At 32.7% G+C, this 22,304-nt stretch overlaps 1 protein-coding gene across 1 annotated transcript in view; it reads right to left on the reverse strand.

Annotated features, from left to right (window-relative positions):
* The window catches only part of ADGRL4 (adhesion G protein-coupled receptor L4), a 107,780-nt gene that overhangs the window by 11,569 nt on the left and 73,907 nt on the right, over window positions 1-22,304 (reverse strand). The window contains exons 9-12 of the mRNA XM_069478118.1: window positions 18,622-18,795; window positions 17,174-17,377; window positions 14,943-15,163; window positions 14,747-14,813 (exon numbers count right to left, since the gene is read on the reverse strand). Of these exons, the coding sequence (XP_069334219.1) occupies window positions 14,747-14,813; window positions 14,943-15,163; window positions 17,174-17,377; window positions 18,622-18,795 (666 nt within the window). The remainder of the gene's footprint in view (window positions 1-14,746; window positions 14,814-14,942; window positions 15,164-17,173; window positions 17,378-18,621; window positions 18,796-22,304) is intronic.

Raw genomic sequence — 22,304 nt, forward strand, 5'->3', positions numbered from 1 at the left:
GGATTTAGTGTGTTGTGCCAGCAATCCTCTCCTGGAGATGCTTGTTCTCACTGTTCTTTTCAGTCAAGGGATCTAAGAATATGGAGGTTTTTCCTGTGCTGGTGAACAACCAAGCTTTCCATCCTTTAGAGTCCAAATACAATTTCCAGGTTCATGTTAGTGGTCTACAAAGTGGATTGCCAAAATAATCTAATGGGGCACATGAAGAACACATTACAATTAAAACTGATATATTTAAAATGTTCTGTAAGTAAAAACTTCTGGAAAGTACAAGAAAGCATGACTGAAGATCTGAAGAAATAAGCATTAGAACAGAGTACTCACGTTGGTAGATCTCTGCTACACACAATGTGAAAGTACAGATTTAATGTATCTTTGAGGCTGCAGTTCTGATAGTCATTAAAACCAAGTATTAAAATAAACTGAAGTTAGATCTATACCTTTGGATTGCTGTATTTAAAGTGTAATCAATATTTCATTTTAAAAAATGAAATGCTGATATTTTAGTGAGGATCATATTGAATTACTTTAAATAATGTTATTTCATCTTTTATTCTTTAAACTTATACCTTAAAGTATGTTTAATAATGCACATAATATATATTATTTAAAATAATGTAATAAAATTATAAATTAGGAAATGTATATACATCTTCAAAATGTAAACTTTTATTGAGGTCTACTTTTTACTGATGGATCTTTTACTCAAAAAAGCTTGGAGACCACTTTCTTACATGGTATGACAGTTTTTTTAAAATTTTAGGGGGGATTATTTCAATATCAGCAGAAAATATTTGCTCTTTTTTTATTTCAATAGATGTAGGGGGTACACATGTTTTTTGTTACATGGATGAATTGTATAACGCTGAAGTCAGGGCTTTCAGTGTAGATGAACAGGACAGTTTTAAGAGAGCAACAGATGTACCTTCAAAATAAATAGAATAAATGGACTTTAGAACTACATTCCTAGATTCAAATTCCAGTTCTGATACTTACTAAATGGGCAATTTATTTAATTATTTGTATCTTGCTTTCCTAGGCTGTAAAACATGGATCATATCAGTACTTTTCTCATAGAGATTTTGTTTGTATTAAATTACATAATTAATGTAAAGCATTCAGAATAGTGCCCAATATTTCAGTTTTGAACAAACATCAATTATTATCACTAGATTATAAAATTCAGATAGAATTATATTCTTCAAGATTGTTTTCAATATGTGAAGTGTCCAAAAATATATATAATGTATATTTATTTGAAAGCTGGATAAACATTATTTTGTTACGTAGTTTCATTGGACCTATAAATAGCACCTTAAATTATCAGAACTTATATTTGCCAGTCTTTATTTTTGGGCAATATATCCTTAATATAAAACAGAGAATTATTTTCCACTTTCAGGACTTTCCTCTGAAATAATACCAGCAAAATAAATATTGAAATGGATATAATTCAAGAGTAATTCAAACAGTTATCATTTGTGTGAATAATTATTCATTTTTGTTGATACTTTTTCAGGGTAGAATTGTAATTTACAAGTCAAAAACCTGGCTATCTTCAAGAAGTTTATTGAAAGGAAGGGATAACTTTATTTAAAAAGTGATCCATAAACAGAATAACTTAAATATAAGACGTATCCATATTGAGTGCAATGTGATATTCTGGGATATTTTATAGAGGGGAAAGCTATTTTTTCTTATATTACTCTAGGATAGATCAGGGGTCAGAAAATGTTTTCTCTAAAGGTCCACATAGTAAATATTGGAGGTTTTGAGAGTCATATGGTCTTTAAAACAACTACTCAACTCTATCCTACTATTAAAGCAGCCTTAGACAATACATAAACAAATGAATATGCTGTATCCCAATAAAACTTTATTTACAAAAACAAGCCATGGCCATTGCTGACTCCTGGTCTAGAATCCAAGATCCAAGAGTAAGCTCTTTCTTCTGTTTTATTCAGTGATGTATTCTTAAGATCCAGAACAATGTCTGGCATATAAAAGATGCTCAATAAACATCTGTTGAATGAATAAAAGGGTGAAGGATGGACTCTATATTAAATTCCCATATATCCTGAACAGCATATGTAAAGGAGTAGTCAAGCATTAATTTGATTAAATATTTTTAAAAATTCATTTTTTGTTTTGACACACATCTTGATTTTGACACAGCAGTATTATATATAATTGAAAATAGATTATTTGTAGCTAAATAAGCCAATAGAAACTGAGAGATATATTCTAAATTATAAAAATGTAATGACCCTCCTGGAATAATGTTGAGTAAAGGGAAAGGATTAAGTTATACTTCTTTTATTTTCTGGATACATACCATGGGAAATCTTCAATATTTTGCATCTTACAGAAACTATAGATTCATGGATTTTATGATGTACATTCATTACTCTAAGACGTGGGCACACAAGTAGGCCATAACAAAAGTCTTAATCAGCAAGTTAGCAGGAAACTTCCTCATTTTATGTTATAGCTAAATAATTGCTTTATTTTATATGGTTAAAATCCCATCCTAACATATAATCATTTTAGGGATTGAAAGAGTATTCACACTTCATATTTTAACATGTTTCTATTAGGAATATCTTAATAGCTGAATTTTTTCAGCGTTTGAGAGAAAAATTTACTAGTCTTGAAAACAGAATCATAAGGAGAAGAAAATTGGAACTTATAAACATGAAGGATATAAAGTGATCCCCATGGGTGTAAGTGAAGGTCATGGGCTTATTTTTATAGTTGGTTTTAAACTGTAGATGTTTGTAAGCCAGGGAAAGACACTAGAAAAGGAATAAAGGTGATGGAAAAAACTGTATGTGAAGAGCATTTACAACAATTGTACCATTTAATGTGACAATGAAAAGAATGTGATGAAGTCTCTTTTGTTAAGACACAAGCAATGAAAAATGTTTTTGCATATACTTGCAGCATAAAATGTGGATAGAGATTAATAAGAATGAAAAACTTTATATGTTTATCAAATTATAAACTTGTTATAAAAATTATATGAATTCATATAATTATTTGCTTAGAATCTAAAATTGAACTTGCACAATTAAATTTAAAGATATATCTAAACGTATTGCCAATTTAAATTTAATTTAAAAGGTAAAAACAAAGGAGACATAAAATTGTCCTCCAAATTATTATAACTGTCCTTTTTTATACCTTTTAAAGAATGCTCTTATTCTTTTAATTTTATTTTTTAAATAGAAGCTCTGTATACAGAGTTGATGTCATTATCCTCATCTATTATACATCTTAGAAATCCAGGGCATAGAAAGGACCCATTGTGTGTATTCTTTAACAACCATCTTGCTTTTAAGAACTTCTGACATTGTTTGGCCAGGGCCTTATTTTCTTCAGTTAAATACAAAACATCCTAGTGAAAGCATGCATAGGTAGATTGATGTACAGGGGTATAGTAATCATCTCTTAAGAAGAAAAAAAATAAAGTAAAAGTGATAGATTATAATGAATGCTGCACATTTTTCTCTTTTGTAAAAATTTCTCAAAATGATCCTATTTCCATCATGATGATGATTTCTTTAAATTTCCTATATGAGAAAGGAAATAACATTTTTGAGTAACTACTATGATTGGTGCATCATTCATTTATTTATTCAACAGTATTACTTGAGTGATTATTGCATGCTAAACCTTAAGGATAACAGAGTGGGAGAAAGTCCAAAAGGTTGTGTTTTCACAGAGCTTACAGTCGCCTGGAGATGACAGATATTAATCAGTTATTTGCATTAAAACATGTAATTATAAACTGAGAAAAGTATTCCAAAAGAGAAAAAAGGGGGGCTTCTATGAAGGCACATAACAAAAAGATTTATTATAAACCAATGAGTCAGGGAGGACTTCCCTCCGGAAGTGTTGTTTAAGTTGACAGCAGGAGGTAACTAGATGGAGGGAGGGACAGAAGGAAGTGATAGGGAATGTTTTAGTACAGAGGTGCTGAGATGGGAAGGTACACAGAGCCTCTCAGGAACTGTCAAGCAGGCCATGTGATTAAACACAGAGGGCCCACCTGAGAGTGGCTGAGCAGCAGATAGGGGCTAGAAGATGCAGTACCTTCTCTAGGTACAATGTCCACATGTCCTTCTTTCCCTGGATGGGTATTTTTTATGTCTGTTGACCTGAATTCTGTTCTCTTTAGCATTTAGCTAGATTTTTTAAGCAGCAATATCTCATCTCTTTTCTGACCCTCTCGAGACACAGCATAAGCATCACCTCCCATGCAAACACATTCGGACACAGGTGGTGAGGAACAACTACCTCCTGCATGTTATCAGAGGGTAGTGGAAGAAGGGTTCAAACTGGCTGCCACTGTCAACCACATGGTTCTAGCCCAAGAACCCTGGCTGCCATTGTCAGCCACATGGTTTTATCCCAAATCATTTTTACTTTGTAGGAAAGGAATACTTTTGAAAATAGATTTTAGCATAGAGCTGTTTTGTAGCCCCACCGATATAATAAAACCAATTTGAAGTGTTTTGTCACTTACTTTCATCCTCCAAAGGGTCTATATTTTGCTGATAAATAAACAAATAGGGTCACCCTTATCATAAGCCATGGGAAAGGTTTTAGACTTGATCCCAAAAGCAATGTGAAACCAAGAAAAGTGTAAACACGGAGTGGAGGTGATAAACAGATCAGATCTGCTTTTCTAAAATATTGGCTCAAACTTAATAATAATGTCTTATCTTAGAGCTGTTTGTTTATATGTCACCTTGATATACTTTTTGAGAGCAAGGCCTCACCTTCATTTATATCCCCTCAGTTACTAGCACAGCCTTATTGGGGCTTCAATACTTGATAAAAGATTTGACCTATTTTGAAATATTCAAAGTGTAGCATCTATTTTTTCCAAGATTTTTACTTTTCACACTACCTGTACTTTTATTTTAATTTAGTACTACTTATATATAGTTAGAGAAAATCATAAATGTTTTTAAAGAATCTAATACTGGATCTGTAGCTTGTGGATATTTTCTTCCATTCTGTAAGTTGTCTATTTTCTCTGTTGATTATTTCCTTAGCTGTGCAGAAGCTTTTTAATTTAATCAAGTTTAATTTATTTATTTCTGTTGTGGCTGTGATTGCCATTGGGGCCTTCTTCATAAATTCCTTGCTTCGGCCAATAGCTAGAAAAGTTTCTCCTACATTTTCTTTTAGAATTCTTATGGTTTCATGCCTTACATTTAAGCTTTTTATCCATCTTGAATTTATTTTTGTGAGTAGTGAAAGATACCAATCCTGTTTCATTCTTCTACATGTGGCTATCCAATTTTCCCAGCACCATTTATTGAATAGGGCTTCTTTTCCCCAGTGTATACTGTTGTCTGCTTTGTCAAAGATCAGTTGGTTGTATGGGGATGGTTTTATATCTGGGTTTTCTGTTCTCTTCCATGGGTCTATGTCTCTATTTTTGTGCCAATATCATGCTGTTTTGGTTACTATAGGCTTATAGTCTAGTTTGAAGTCTGGTAATGTGATGCTTCCAGATTTGTTCCTTTGGCTTAATATTGCTCTGGTTATTTGGCTCTTTTCTGGTTCCAAATGAAGTGTAGAATTATTTTTTCTAGATCTGTGAAACATGACATTGATTTTTAATGGGGATTACACTGAATCTGTAAACACTTTGGGTAGTAGGGACATTTTAACAATGTTGATTTTACTGATCCATGAGCATGATATGTTTTTCCATTTTTTGTGTGTCATCTGTGATTTCTTTCCTCAGTGTTTCATGGTAGTCTTTGTAGAGATCTTTCACCTCCTTGGTTAAGTATATTCCTAAGTATTTTATTATCTTTGTAGCTATTGTGAATGGCTCTCAGCTTAATGGATATTAGTATATAGAAATGCTACTTATTTGTATACATCCAATAAAGGGCTAATATCCAGAGTCTACAAAGATCTCAAGAAAGTCAGAAAGAAAAAATCAAACAACCCCATTAAAAAGTGGGCAAAAGACATAAACAGAAGCTCTTCAAAAGAAGGTAGACAAATGACCAGTAAACATATGAAAAAATGCTCAACGTCACTAATCATCAGGGAAATGCAAATTAAAACCACAATTAGATATCACCTTACCCTAGTTGGAATGGCTTTTATTAAAAAGTCCAAAAACCAAAAGATGCTGGCATGGATGGAGAGAGAAAAGAATGCTTATACACTGTTGGTGGGACTGCAAATTAGTACACCTCTTTGGAAAACTGTATGGAGATTCCTCAAACAACTGAAAGTAGACGTACCATTCAATCCAACAATCCCACTACTGGGTATTTACTCAAAGGAAAAGAAGTCATTTTATCAAAAAGTCACCTGCACTAGGATGCTTATGGCAGCACAATTCACAATTGCAAAGATGCAGAATCAACCCAAGTACTCATTAATTCACAGTGGATTAATAAAATGTGGTATACCATGGGATACTACTCAGCCATTAAAAAAAGATGAATTAATGCCTTTTGGATCAATTTGGAGACCATTATCCTACGTGAAATATCTAAAGAATGGAAACATAAACACCACATGTACTCGCTATTAAATTGGAACTGAATGATGAACACATATGTGCACAGAGGGAAGTAAAATACAGTGGAAATCAAGCAGGGGGAGAGCAGAAAAGAGGATGAAAACCTACCTTATGGGTACAATGTACACTATCTGTGTGATGGGCATACTTATAGCCCTGACTCAAGCATTACAAAACTGATCCATATAACCAAAAACATTTGTACCACTGTAAAATTTTGAAATAAGAAAAATAATGTAATAGAACATATTTTTTTCTAAAGAAAATAGATCTGCAAATTAGAAGTATGAAATAAAGGATAATTAAAAATGATGTATTAATCTCACCTTTCAGCTTTTTCTCTATGAGAAAAAATTAAAAAAGAAACTTGAGCAATTTGATGTAATATAGAGCACTGGGAGTTATTTATTGATGAATATCAATTGGAAGAAGAGTAAACACCCAGATTATCTGCATTCCATATATGGATCTGTGTTCTGATACATTCAGGATTTTAGGTAGGATATTTTGGTTAGTTGTTAAAAAATTCTTATCATGTATTTAAATAAAGCAATACAAAATGGGAAGAGATATCTTTATAGAGACACACTTTCCCCCAATTTCAACAGGATCATGTAAGTTATTTTGACACCTTCACTAAGTAAATTTAAATAATTGAAAGTTTATGAATAATTTTTATAAGATCTGAAGTTGCTAGATTTCTCAAAACTCATCCTGAAACCATTTCTGAAAACCAGGATATAAGAATGAGTTTTTCACGGACCTAACAAAGATCTACTCCCTTCAACCTCTTGTGTAAGGGAAGATGAAAGGATATGTGTGGTGGTGCAACAGTGCAGAGTGTAAACTCTGGAAGCTTGAGCTCCTCTTTGCTTCTCATTAATTGGGTGATCCTAAGTTGCTTAAGTTCCTAAGTGTTAGTTTTCACTCATTTAATATACAGACATAAAGGTAGCTCTCACCCAAATAAATGTGAATTGAACTCTAATGATTAAAAGCTGCCCCCTGACACTGAACAACTGGGCTCTCTTTTTGATCAGATACTATCAGGAGGCATGTTTTTTGCATCAGAAGGAATATAAATATTCACTCCTTGGGAAGCACTGAAAGCAGACAGGGCAATGTTCTCCTAGGAGAGAAAGATATCAAGACAGGGCCACACAGACTGTCCATTCTCTTAGAATGAGTAATTCATAATTTGCTGGTATATAAAAGAGAACAGAGGGAGATGATAAACACTTATAGGGAAGTTTAAATATCTTCAGATGCGTAGAACAAGGGCTCTGCAAATGTTAATAAAACTGATTCAAAGAAGGGCTCCCTCTTATTGCAGATCAGCTTGGGCAAAGATATTGTGTTACTCTCAGAGGGTGATCAGAAGTCCAAAGACTGACCGGAGTACATACTGTGCTCTTGGCCAAGTTTAAGGAGTTTTATGAATTCTTAGTGAATAGAAACTTGAAAGATTTATCTTGTTAGTTACAAAAGAATACACATAATTTGCTTTAGTGTAATTAGTTCTTTTCAAGGACTTTTTCCACATTTTTAAAAAGTTATAAATAGAAGAACCCCTTTAGGTACTCATAAGTAGATACATCAAAATTTCACACTATAGTGTGAAAATCTAGTAAAAATCATCTTTTAATAAATGCTGTTAATATTTTTATTTTCATGTACTTCTTGAAGCTTCTGTGGGGATTAATCAGGTATATTAAAAGTGTTTTGTAAAGATGAAAAGACTACTCAAATGTATAGTGAATAATAATTCTATTGACTATCTAGCTCTACCAACATTCATAGTTATTCCCTTTTATCATATCATTATGTAACATCCCTCAGTGTAAAGCTACATTCATAAGGAAATGCTAGTGGTGAACTTCATCTTAATCAGTTATTTCTAATTGGGCTTGAGAGATCCAAGGGATTTTTTGAAAATATCTCTTAGATATCTGATTTCTATGAGGTTATTCAATTTTTATGAAATTTTCTAATATGAGTCCCAAGGATATTATCTTTGAAGGTATTCCCAGTAAGAATACAACTCTCACATACAAGAACGTATTGGAAACTACCAATGTATTATTTATGTAGGTTTTTTTTTAGATTCTACTTTTTCTTATTTTAAATTCTAGTTATCTATTGTTTCAAGAAGGCCAGAATAACATGACAAAAGTGGCAAAATGTTACAGGCACTTATTAATACATACTATGGATGAAGGTTAGAATATTAAGGTATAGTGAACCACACAGGTCACTGAAAGATGGCCCTAACGAATATGATGACATTAAATTAAAATATTGATGTTATTATCCAGAACATTTAAAATTACAATGGGTAGTGTTTCTAATATAACTTTGATATGGTCATCAAAAGTGCATTGCCCAAACCATGATTTTAATTATTTTTCATATATTTATGCTATTTGTAGACAACTGCAAAATATACTCCTATTCAAGACAACTAACATCCATGTCTAAACTATTGGTTCCCAATGAAGAGAACTGGGGATATGATCCCCCAGAGGATATCTGGCTGTGTATAGAGACATTTTGGGTTGTCATATTTAGGGGTTGATGGTAGATGGCATCTAGTGAGTAGAGACCAGAGATGCTTATAAAATTTCTTATAATGCACAGAACAGCCTCCACAACAAAGCTTTGGCTCACAGTGTCAACTATGCCACTGCCGTAACATCCTAATCTATCTTAATCCTTCCTTTTGATTATTGTATTATGATTTAGCCATTTAGACACCTCAGAAGATAATATCTAGTGTTGGAAAGAATGTCAGCAAAAGGACATTCTTATATGTTGTTGGTAGAAGTATTAATTGAATTAATTGTTTTGAAGGACAATTTGTACAATTTATAAATATATATGCTTGCATTCTACTTCTAAGAAGTACCTCTTAACAATTTTATAAAATGGATATATGCAACTATATGGGAACAAAGATTATCTGTGCAGTATTATTTGTAATATGTACAATTTGGAAACAAATTAAATATTCAACAATAGGGAAATAATTTAATAAATTAGAGCATACTCATAATATGCAATGATAAGAAGATGGTAGAACTGTATACTCTAACAAGGAAGAATGAATATGATATATTGCAAGTTATAGACAATTTCAATTTTTAAAATTTGTAATCAAATACACACACATGGCAAAGGTCTGGAAGGATACAGAGTAAGTATTAAGAAAAAGAGTAGTTATGGAGAGTACATAGGATGGAATGTTCATTTTTACTTTACATAGTTTTGTAATATTTGCATTTCTTCCAATCTTCAGCAATTTGTGCAATTAAAAATATAAGAATGCATCACATAATAAATATATGTAGACATGGTCCGTTTTGTAAAGATTATGTAAAAAATTCATTTTCAGTAGGTTTTAATAGGTATTTCCTAGTAAAAGGGAATGAAGAGATGGTAGACATAGAAAGAATAATTAGAGGAGGTTGCCACAAAAAATGAGTGGAGTTCTGGGCAGACCTGAAAAGAAATTAACAGTAGTGATACAACAACACACAATTTTAAGAGTTTTGATTTAAAATCAAATGAAAGCTCGCATTTTTTAAAAAAGAAAATGCCCTATTTGGACATAGCTTAATTAGTATTTGCCTCAATCAAGCAAACTCTATTCTTCAGTACTGAATGTGTCTATGGGAAACTTCAATTTATAGTTTAAAGTTTAATTATTTTTACAAACTCTTCTTTATATTTGTGCACTTGAATCTAATCACTTACATAGTTTTAGTTGAAAGAATTCCACATTAAAGATTAAAAATATTGAAGAAAGAAATAAATTATAGAAATTATCTTCAGTTTGCAGCTTGCTTTACAAAGATTTAGAAGCCTCTTTCTTGTACAGCTCAATCTTTCAAAAGCATGGCAACGCCTTTTCAAGTACAGTCACATATTAACATTTTAAATGTAGTGATTGGTAGATAGAATCAGTGGGGGTCACTGGGTAATATTTCAGAATTCTAAGAAATCCTTAATATTAATGAATCAACACCTGAAGTACTTTCATATGATCAATGCAGAAAATGTTGCTGTTCAAATAAATACCTAAGTAGTTAACACTTATCAGAATAGATTAAAAGCTTGAATATTTGTTTGAAACAACACACCTAGGGGTAGCAAAAGCCACTAGTGCTGAACTAATTCTGTTCTTACTCATTTACATGTTGTCTCAAAGGCATTTCACATCATAATCCCAAACCAGGCATGCCCAGGGCTCCATTCATAAAAAAAGGCAAATACCATTTAAGACATTAGTCTCTAGTCTTTCCTCTAGTAGTTCTTGCTTGATAGATGAAATGCAAGGATTCCATGTAAGAACGAAAGCGATTGCAAGTTGCTCTATAGAGTTTTCTTCTCTAGAGTACGTGTCTTCTTAGATTTGTTTAGAGAAAGCCGTGAAAGCAATCTTATTCCTTATTTAAGGCCATAAAAAATTGCCCGTAATTATCTATTTAAATTTATTTTCTGGAAAATAAATACTATTTATTCCATTAAGTTTCTATTATTTTTTTTGTTTTTTGCTTTAATATATTTCACAATTACTTTGTTTTATTTTAGATAAACTTTTTCTGGCATAGTTTACTAGAGACTTTTAACAAATTCTATATAGTAACAGGCACAAATATTATAATCAGATCTTGCTATAATTAAATGCTGCCACATATTCATCAATATTTAAAAAATCAGGATTTGCAGATCTGCACATATTCTCTCTCTCTCTCTCTCACACACACACACACACACACACACACACACACGCGGCCATTATTGAGTTGTTTTAAGAATTAGATTAAAGGTGCTAATACATGAAGAATGTTTAGATTCCTTCCAGGAATATACTGGGGCTTAACATTAAAATTCTTATTGTTATTATTAATAGCTCCCGTTATCTGAGCTGAGTCTGGGGCATTTAATTCTGGATAGATTAAAATGAAATGGGAGAGAATAGCAGCAGAAGATAGGTTAGAAGGCAACTGCAGAAAAAGCAATGTAAAATGAAAAGTGGGATTGAGACAAGAAATAGTTTCAAGTTCTAGACCCAACATTTACCTGCAGACTTAATAGCCCTGGGTCAGTCACTTAACATTTTGAATCGAAGTCTATGTTTCTTTCACTATAAAATGGGATGATAAAAATGTGATAGATTTAAGGAGATTATTAAGGAATAAGCTGTGTTTTTCAGTTTAGAAAGGAATTTCTACTTGGTGAAGTATAAGTTTTTTTTTAATATAAACGTAAATTTTTTTTCTCTAGACACTGACATAAATCTACATGCCACAGTTGTTAGTAATTTTAGGTTTTAGAAAATCTGGTCTTTACTTCTTTTTCCATTCTAGAAACTTGGAGTATATATGTTTGTGTCTAGGAGTTGGGGCAATATGGTTGGTCCTGAGATACTGGGCCTCCGTTGCCAAGGGTCCACACTCTGCTCTTAGAGATTGGAAGGGTCTGACCACCTGTTGATGATGGGGGAGTGTCATGATATCACTTGGTTCGTATTACTGTTAGTAGTTTCAGTTTGTGAGAAAGCATCCACTTAGATGGTAGAAATTGTTTACTTGGTGTTCACTGGATTTCATTTTCATCCTGGTCCCTTCAGTTCTTCACAGAGGGGCAACCATGTCTCCATTCAACCCATTTTCTTCATGTACATAACTTCACTTGATTTGGGAAGTGCTACAACTTCTTTTGACTTCTCTGAGTTTTCTGTGCTTATAGAATAGCTAAAGTCTTTGTGTGTTTCTCCACGATTTTATTCTTAGGCACACTATATAATAATCTTTTCCTTCCCTGCTGTTGAGGAATACTTCAGTAAACATGCAGCCTGCGGGAAACTCCAAACAAAGGCAGGTGCTAGTCTCAAAGTTCACATTTGGCCCCAAATCAGGGGATATATGTCAAACTCTCACAAAAACAAATTGCTCAGCATACTCTGCCCTTCTTATATACAAGAGAGACATGAAAATTCTACTAACAATCTGGGATTAGGATGATCCTTTTATTATTTCTGACTTCATATTCTGCACACCTTTGGAGTATTCTACATCTCGTCTTCAGGGTATAGGGTATCACCACCTGTTTTACTCATGGGTTGCGAAAAAAAACCCCAAAACTTCTAATAGAGAACATTGTATTCACCAAAAGGCCAAAGACTCCTAACTCTGAGCCACCACCCCTTGAGCTTCCTTCCTCAGTCTTCTTACTGGGCTATAGCTGCTCCTACTGTCTCTTTGTAAGACCTGTGGGAAGAGTCAGGCCCAAACTGCTGGTAGTTCTTTTTTAAATGTTTGTTGTTTAAGATCTCTTTGACTTACCTTTAAAGTAGATGCTATTCTGGGGCAACAGGAAAAGTATCACTTAACGTTGTATTATACAGCTGAATGATAATAATAATGCAGTGCAGAACAAATATAACTAGAGTAAATTAACTCACTTTGATTCAATAATTTTTGAAAAATTTTTAGTATTTTAAAAGATACTATAAAAGATAAACAGTATTTAGTTTTAGAGTAAAACTGAGATGTCTCACCCATTTTTTTTTTTTTTTTAACTAGCTGACCCTCTGTTTAACCTGAGAATGATTATCATACTGAAACATACAGATGATAAACTGGTTCACTAATTCCAGACTAAAACAATGTGATGGTGTTCACTTAGACTTCTAGGAAAGTTTGCAGGACTCATTTTTAGATAAACCCATCTAAAGTCTCTATACCTTACTGTAACATAATTTCAATTCGCCTTGCATAAGCAACTCTAAAAAATGATTTCAGAGAATACTTTCCCTTTCTCATTTGAGAAAAATATGCTCCTGTTTTTACTGTTTCAATGCAATTGGGAGCCTCCTACTTTTCACTTAAACTTTGAGATTCTTTGCTCCACGGACCTCTCACTTGTGTGGAACAGTATCAGAGGTCGTTCACTCTGTATGAGAAGATCAGTAAAACTAGAATATCTAGAATATGTCTTCACACAAAATAGTCACATCAGGGCAACACATGAAAATATGTCAATGGGACAACATTCAGTTTGTATTCTAATGTGGATTGAAAATTTTGTAGTTATAATAAATTAACTCAAATTGTTTTGGCTGAGATCTAGCCAATGGCTTTTCTTTTTTAAATATTGCTAGATTCATTGCGAGAATTATAAATAGTTTTCTGTGACGATTAGGAAATACGGTTTCTGAATGCACTTGATTTTACCCACACCATTAAAAAATAAAGCTTGATGAAAACTCTCTGCTTTGAATTTCAGGTCTTTCTCCATTTAGCAGCTCTCTCTCACAACCATAAAAAACTCAAGAGAAAAGAGTGAGGGAGAAAAAGAAATTCAAAAAAGATGGCTAGATTATGGTCAAAACATATGGAACAAAAGTCGTCCAAAATATTGTCACAACTCCTCCACTGACAATTCATTCCACTCTAGAGTCTTGTCAGACCTCCCAGATTCATTGACAGACTATTATATTCAGAATGGCTGTTGAAAACTTTCAGCACTTAGAAATATTCTTGAGATGTATTAAAATGTCTTTATTTAGAATGGAACATATAATATCTGCCAAATTTGTAGGTTTGAAACCACTTCCAATAAGAATTAAAAGGCCCTCTTCCTTGCTGAAATAGGACTATCAATATGTGACTTGTCTGTTCATGAGAAATAGTGGGTTCTTGTCTCTGACGTTGCAATTTAGTTTAAAATCACTTTCTGATGACAGGGTACATAAAGATGATAAAACTATAAAGATGATAAAACTATAAAGATGACAGTCTAATCTTCAAAGATGACCAATCATCGATAAAAGATTAAATAACGTAAACATCTGAAATGCCAGATTATCAGTTGGTTGGCACATTCTCAGTATTGAAGTATGTTGAGATATTACTGATAAGTGAAAAATGTTTTTATCACTGTGTTATGCAGAAATCTATCCTCTTCCAGAAAGGGAAAATGAATTGTCATACCTTTGAATTTATAAGATATATATATATATATATTTTCCATCAAAATATCTGTAAAATGTTAATAAATGATATACTGTAAAGTGTTCAAAATTCTTTTGTTTTAGATTAACATCTAATTGCTGGGAATTTTAAGCACACTTTAGTCATCACTTTTTTGAATTCTAATAACAATTTCATATATACTTACAAGAATGATTAGACATGCTGGTCCTATAAAACTCCAAATAAAGTTGTTTTCGGTGCTAAGCCAACATCTGAAAAGTAAATAATAGATAAAAATCTATAAATATGTTTGTAGATGGTACAATAAAGCAAAATCATAAAGATATGCAAAGCCTATTCAGAATTGCATTTCAAATGCTCATGAAATCATCTTAACTTACACTTTGGTGGTGCCGTAATATCTGTATCCTAATGCTGCTGAAAATCCAACTACCACAGCGGGGCTGAGATAGCCAAAGATATAAAAATTCTTGTGCAAAAATCCCTTGTTGTAGATGACTCCCACCACAATGAGATAAAGATGTATGCCTTCGATGCACATCCATGCAAAGGCAGCCAAAAAGAAGTAATGTAGCAGCCCAGCAATGATTGAACAGAAGAGCTAAAAAGCAAAGAAAGAAACCAGAGGCAATGTTTGTTTTAAAATTGTCATAACATAAAATCTCAACTTTCTCTGTAAATTACGAAGCTTTTTGTAATTGATCACATTTAAATATCCATCATGTCAGGTTTTTGAGATGTACTACTTCTAGCTGATTTAAATGAACTGTGCTCCATCAAAGTGAGGCATTAACCAATCCTGTGATAGAACTAAGTTACTGTTCTTGTACCGAGATTTATCATTTTTATAGATTTATTTTATGTGATAAATTGTGGATTATTCACATGTAAACCATGGTATCTTGCTGAATACGTTATGATTTAAGTTGATTTCTGTTTTGGAGGTGCCTCTCCTTTATTTTATTCATGCTCAATGAATGAAAATTATTGATTATAGTGTGCTAAACAAAATAAAATGAATATCTTGATTAGGTGACAAAATAAAATTTACAGAACAGACAAATGATATATTTTACTAAAATATCCATTATAGAATCACTTTTAGTTGTAATATTATCATGTAAATATGAGATGGCTTTCAGTTAAACGTTACTTAACAGTGTTTACTTCACATCTAGAACTGGAGTTAAGCTGATAAGAAATAACAGGAAAAGAAGTAGTTACATGCACTTGAATAATAGAATTGATGATATGTATCACCAGAGGGATAACATATTACACACCTATCCGACTTATTTAAACAGAAAACAACTCAAGATTAATAAGATTAAATACTAAAATATGTTGGAGGGTACTAAATAAGGTTGGGGAACACAGAGATCACTGGCAATTAAAATCTGGGAACCACGTTACTGAGGAAGTGAGATTTGAGATATGGCTTGAAAATGGAAAGGCTTTAATAAATGAATGAGAGTTGAAAATAAACACTAAAGGGAATAGTTTTTGGAGTGAAGATGATGCTAGGTGGCACCTGAAGGGGAAAATAGGCATTGGAGACTAACGCAAAACACGAAAACAGATAAGGAGTTTATATTCCAGCATATAATATTTAGAATAGATGCTTTGCGGCACCTACTTGAGAAGAGAACCTTGATAACTGATTGTCAGTTTCAGTCTTTGAAAATTTTTTAAGAAGGATGGAAATATGGAGGCAATTTCTTGTTCTGTGGTCATGAGAACGCACTTCTTCAATCTCTGACTGCAGGGAGTGCAATTGACCTAAAGCTCCAGCTACAGTTCACACTTCCCCCAGCCAGGGACTGAACACATCAGGGTCACTAAAGCATTCCTGCTCCTGAGAGTCAAAGGATGCCGCTGACAGGTGACTTTGGCTCTAGGACCCCCCCAAAAGACTCCCTGATCCCCCCGCTGAACTTTCCTTAGAACTGCACTGCTCTGTAAAACGCTTCCGTCCACTCTTCTTTTCTTCCCTTTCTCCTTCACTTGGGGTCAGACCTGAGTCTGAGTCTGATGGCTCTCCCAGCCTCTCCCCATTTTCTCTCACAGGCATTTCCTCTAACAAATGTATTGCATATTTAATCCCAGCTTAGTATCTGCTTCTAGGAGGATTCAGACTAACACAATATGAAACTATTTTTGGTAAGTCTGGATATTTTATAATAACCTGTTTTAGTTTACAACAAATACAATTTATTCCTTCAAAAAAAAAAAAAAAAAGAAGAAACTATTTGGTGATGTTCAAGATCAATAATCTTGGGAAATGGGTAGCTAGGAAAGTTCAGATACTAGGTAGAACCAATTTATTATATTTCAACCTATAAACCCGTGGACTGCATTTATATTCAGTCCCTATCCTAAGGTAAACTTATTTCCAATTCTCTCTCTCCTTGGTCTTTTGTTTAATGGCCTCGATAAGTAGTTTATTTAGATATGTTAGCATTATCAAACTTAGAAAGGAAAGCTTAAGAGCAAATAATTAGTATGTTTGCCCCATTAAACCTTTAATTATAATTCATGTTTCCATGACATATATATTTAGAAAAGTACAAATATCTACAAAATAAAAATAGAGAAAAGAAGGCCTACATACCTTATTAGTATTTGTATTGATCCCAACAAGAAAAACAAGTTCAGCAAGAAATAGGCTACAACAGAGATTTTTGTGAATTGTTGTCCTGGTGCTTTGAATTTCACTGAAGAACCAGAAGGTAAAAATGCATATGGCAAGACAAATCAGTGAAATAATTATCCCTAGTTGAGTGATCCTTGTAAGAATATTATAATCTTTAATACCCTAAGGGAAAATAATAATAAAGCTGTTAAGAGAATAACTCGGTAACTTGTTAAAGGAACTACAACATATAATGAACTTCCTTTTTCAGTGAAACATTAATCAAAATGTTCATAAAATGTAAAACTATAAATGTGCATTTATATGAGAAATACTTAATACTTTCAAAAATCCTGAATATCCAGAGAAATCTGATATAAATCATGTAGCACTTTACAGTTCTATAATTGGTGATTTTTTTCTAGGCATAGTATTTATTAGTATATGGTTTAACAATGTTATCGTCATCAATTTCATTATATTAGAAAGGCAATTCATTATTGTAATGGAAAAATGGTTAATTAAAACAGATTTATCAGTGGTTAGACCAAGTCTTATTTCTATGCAGTGATTCATCTAAAACACATTAAACAAAGGTTTTAGCAATGCTGCATATATGAAATATCAAAGTAGTATAGTTCAGAGACTTTGAAAAGGGGAATGTTGTTTTTATTCTAACTAGATGAATACTTATTTTTATATACAAAATAGAGACTTTTCTGCTTAACATCCAGAAAGAAAATCACTTTTATGATTGACAATATGTTTAGGCAGATTTATTTGGCTACTTTATATACTTAATAATGGATTTTAAATATAGGTGAAAATAAACCTGTAATCTAATGAAGATTATGACACAGGGATATAAAATAAGAAATTATTTGATGATTATATAAGGAAAATACTACTAAGGCAAAATGTATAATAAAAAGCCATAAAGAGATTTTTCATTTTTAAAAATTTTGTGGGGTTCCACATTGCTAAAAACATTACATTAGTTATAAATGTGCTAATACTTACTGATCAATTATCAGACATTTTTAAGCACTTTGTCAATGGTAAAAATATACTTTTAATAAATAGGAAAAGGCCCTTAAATTCTATGATACATTAAAATGGGTAACTAGCTCTTGAAAGAAGCATTAAAAACTAATTTAACATGTAATCTACTAGATATTACAGACTACTTAAATCCTAGACTTGAAATAACTTACAATCCACTTATTAATAGATATGATATCTTAGAAGGCAGGTAGGAAAACAAAGACTAAAAGAAAGATAAGGGTGAGGTTTTATCAGTTATGTAAAATATGCTATTTATACCCTAGAAAGACATAGAATATTATTTTCTTGAATGATACTGAAAAAAACAGAAAAAGGAACATAGATAGGCAGATTTATAAATATGAAGTGGAAAACTGCCTTACAATGGAATGACCAGAAGACATCAAAATTGCAAAATGTGTCAGGTGATTACACTGGCAAGAGGTGTGGGTCTCATTCGAGTACATCAGCTCACAGCCTTCTGAAGACCAGCTACCATTCATGGTATCAGGCGAGTAGTTCCAAAATGCACATAGACTCCTATATTTATCTGTGGTCTGAAAAAGAGACTTTTTACTGATGAATAAAATAGAAAAAGATGCACATACAGTATCGCTTTGGTCATATTTAAGATACCATTTATAAGATTAAAACAATGCTTAAAAGTGAAACATCAAATAAACTCTAATAAATCTAGGCTTCTGTTTTGTGGAAGAATGGAAATTTATGTTGCAAAAATGCTGTACTTTATCAATCTCATGTCACAAAGTTGTGATGATTTTTATTAAATGAGATCATGTGTATGTCATTTAGAAGAGTGTATGACACATAATTATCACATTTATCTTTGTTCAATAAACATTTATTGAAAATTTACAAGATATTTGTCATCGATCCAGGTACTAAAATTACAACATTGAACAAAACAAAACAAAAGTATTTGCATTGTTGACCTCACATTTTTAGTTGGAAATGAAAATTATGAAATGAAAGCAAACCAGGGAAAGAAGAAAGAAAGTGGGATGGAGTTGGTCTGTGGAGGTCTTTCCTAGAGGATGATGTCTAAGCAGATACTTCAATGAAGCAACGGGTGAGTCCTGCAGACTTGGAAACAGAGGGTTCCAGACAGTTGAAATGGCAAATGGAAAAGCTCTGAAGTGAGACTGAATAGAGGCCTTCCAGAAACATCTAGAAGCCAGTTAAGTTTGAGCACAATGTGTGAAGTAGAGAAGTGAAGACAAGATCAGAGACAGAGGCTAGATCCCACAGACAATGGGATGGTTATTCAATACATAGTAGAGTTTTCTTTATCATATTTTTATATTCACTAATCATAACACTAGACCTAATGCACTAAAAGTTTTAATAACTTATTAATAGAATGTTGAACTTGTAGAAATAAAAACTATTTACAGTTACTTAACAGTTTACACTTAACTACATGCTTTCTCATTTACTTTGCTTTGCTTAGTTTGACCCTCAAAAGAACCCTGTGAGTTATGTATTGTGTTAAGAGGTCAAGAGATGTCTAAAGATATATTAAGATTAACCGTAAGTACGTGGAGTAACATGGAAACAATTCCAAATCTTCAGACAGCTATTCATTAAAGAAAATATGTCTTGAGTATCAAATATATGGCTTGCACTGTTCCGGGAGCCAGGATTCTCAGTTAAGAAGATGAAGCATCTGCTCTTCAAGGATAATATAAACTCAGATGATTTTAATATTAATATAATAAGATAATTGCTTTAATGTGATACATACTAAATACAATGCTTGGATCAATAGTTGGAGTACTGACAGTCTGAGTTTGACTGGATTGAGTCTAGGAAGACAAGGATTGAACTAAAATTGAAGAGATGACCAGAATTTTTTCAAGGAGGTCAAGCTATAGGAAGAAAATTGAAATTCTTTATCAGTTCCCCCACAAAAGCCTGGAATGATGGGGAAAGGCACATCCAGGCTGACCATCCAGACAGGATCAGGTCACAGAGGCTTGGGAAAAATGTCTCCAAGACAACAAATTAGCTGACAAATAATCTTACATGTTTGGATGTTTTGAGAGGCAATTTATAATATTGTCAAAAAATTTGGAACAAATTTATAATAAACAGAAATCTAACCAAACTAAAATAGAGAAATTTATTAACACTAGGAAAAAGATTCAGCTTGATGCTTCAGTCATGAATAACACATACCAAATTATAATACTACACACATTGAAAATGATTTTAACAAAAATTGGAGGTAAGTGTGGGTGGATGGGTGGATGGGGCAGTGTGTATATCACAGGGGACGATGTGTGTAAGAAAACTAAATCTGAATCTTCCATAGATGGAAGTCAATATATAACGTGTATATTTTACCACCTTAAAATGAAGAGGAATTATTGAGTTTGGGTTGAAGGTGATACAGGGCCAAAGGAGAATGATTTTCCTTTTTTTGTAAGAAGCCAGAAGCTTGAGTGTATTAGCTGAGACACTAGCACCAGTATGAAGAGATCCAGGAAAGATAAGTTGATGGATAGAGCATAATTTCTTGGGAGGTCGGTTGGGGAGGGAGTCAGAGAACTTGACTGAGCAGGTGTATTATAGCTGTTTAAGGTATGGATTCTGGAGGAAGACTACATGAAACTGAAAACAACTTCTACCAGTTGATTGCTGAGTGACCATAAACAAATTATTTAATCTCTTTGAGTCTCAGTTTCCTTATTTATAAAATGGTGATAATAGTATATAACTCATATGGCTCTTATGAGGATTAAATGAGGCTTTTTTTAAAGTGTATAACTAATATTCCTTTGAGGTAATGCAGAAGTATGTATTAATCAGTCAAGTCACAGATAAATTATTGGGGAATCAGAACACTGGAGATATTATACATGAGATAGTTTTTATTTTCTGAGAAAAAAATGGGATCAAAATTTCATTCTCAGAGAGCGTGGAAGCTGGGATTAAGTAGGTACACTTTCAGAGGGGAATGATGAAATTTCATAATAGTCATTACTTTGAATGGGAAAGAATATTTGAACAGGGAGGCAGATTAAGGACAATTAAGTCTTCCTACTAATTATTGTAAAGAGTTTCTGTTCAAATGTGTGTTTAGTTTTGTTTTGTTTCTTTGTCAAATAGGGATTGAAGTGGGTTGCCCTTGGCAACTCCTCAGTTGCCAAAATATTCCACTGATAAACAGCACAGTTCACACTCACAAAGATGTAGAATCAACCTAAATGTCCACCAATTCATGAATGGATTAACAAAATGTGGTGTGTGTCTATGTATGTGTGTGTGTGTGTGTGTGTGTGTGTGTGTGTACACATACATATACACAGACACACATCATGGAGTACTACTCAGCCATAAAAAGAAATGAATTGATGTCCTTTGCAGCGATATGGATGCAACTGGAGACCATTATCCTAAGTAAAGTATCTCAGGAATAGAAAAACAAAAACCATGTGTACTCCTTAACAAGTTGGAACTGATTGATGGGCACAGAAAGATTAAAAGTCATTGGAAATCAAGCAACAGGGAGAAGGGAGGAAAGTTGGGATAAAAACCTACCTGAAGTGGAATGAACATTATTCGGGTGGGTGGTGGGCACACTAATAGCCCTGACTCAAGCATCATAAAAGATATCCATGTAACAAAAACATTTGTACCCACTTAATATTTTGAAAACAAAAAACTAGAAAAACCATCAGGCCACATAAAAGAACAATGTTTAATTTCTAGTATTAAAAATATCTTTGGGATTTAGCATTTGAAAAATAAATTCAAGTCTAGTTTCTATTAAAATATTTTATGCCTTTTTTCTCTCAACATAATGCTTACCATTGTTTGTTTCAGCTATTATTTAATATTTACTTAATTTTCCTTACATTTACTTTCTCTCTATATTACATGTCTTTATTTAACAGAGATACATTTGTACTGTGTATAAGCAGATATGTTCTCTAGGTTTAGAAAGTCCCTCCTCCATCATATTAGAAAGCTCCTCTTCCATCATTATATTTGCATATTGCAAATATAATTGGTTGGCTTTAAGATTTTTCAAATGGAGCTT

The sequence above is a fragment of the Eulemur rufifrons genome, chromosome 8, assembly GCF_041146395.1.
Source record: "Eulemur rufifrons isolate Redbay chromosome 8, OSU_ERuf_1, whole genome shotgun sequence".
Taxonomy (NCBI): Eukaryota; Metazoa; Chordata; class Mammalia; order Primates; family Lemuridae; genus Eulemur; species Eulemur rufifrons.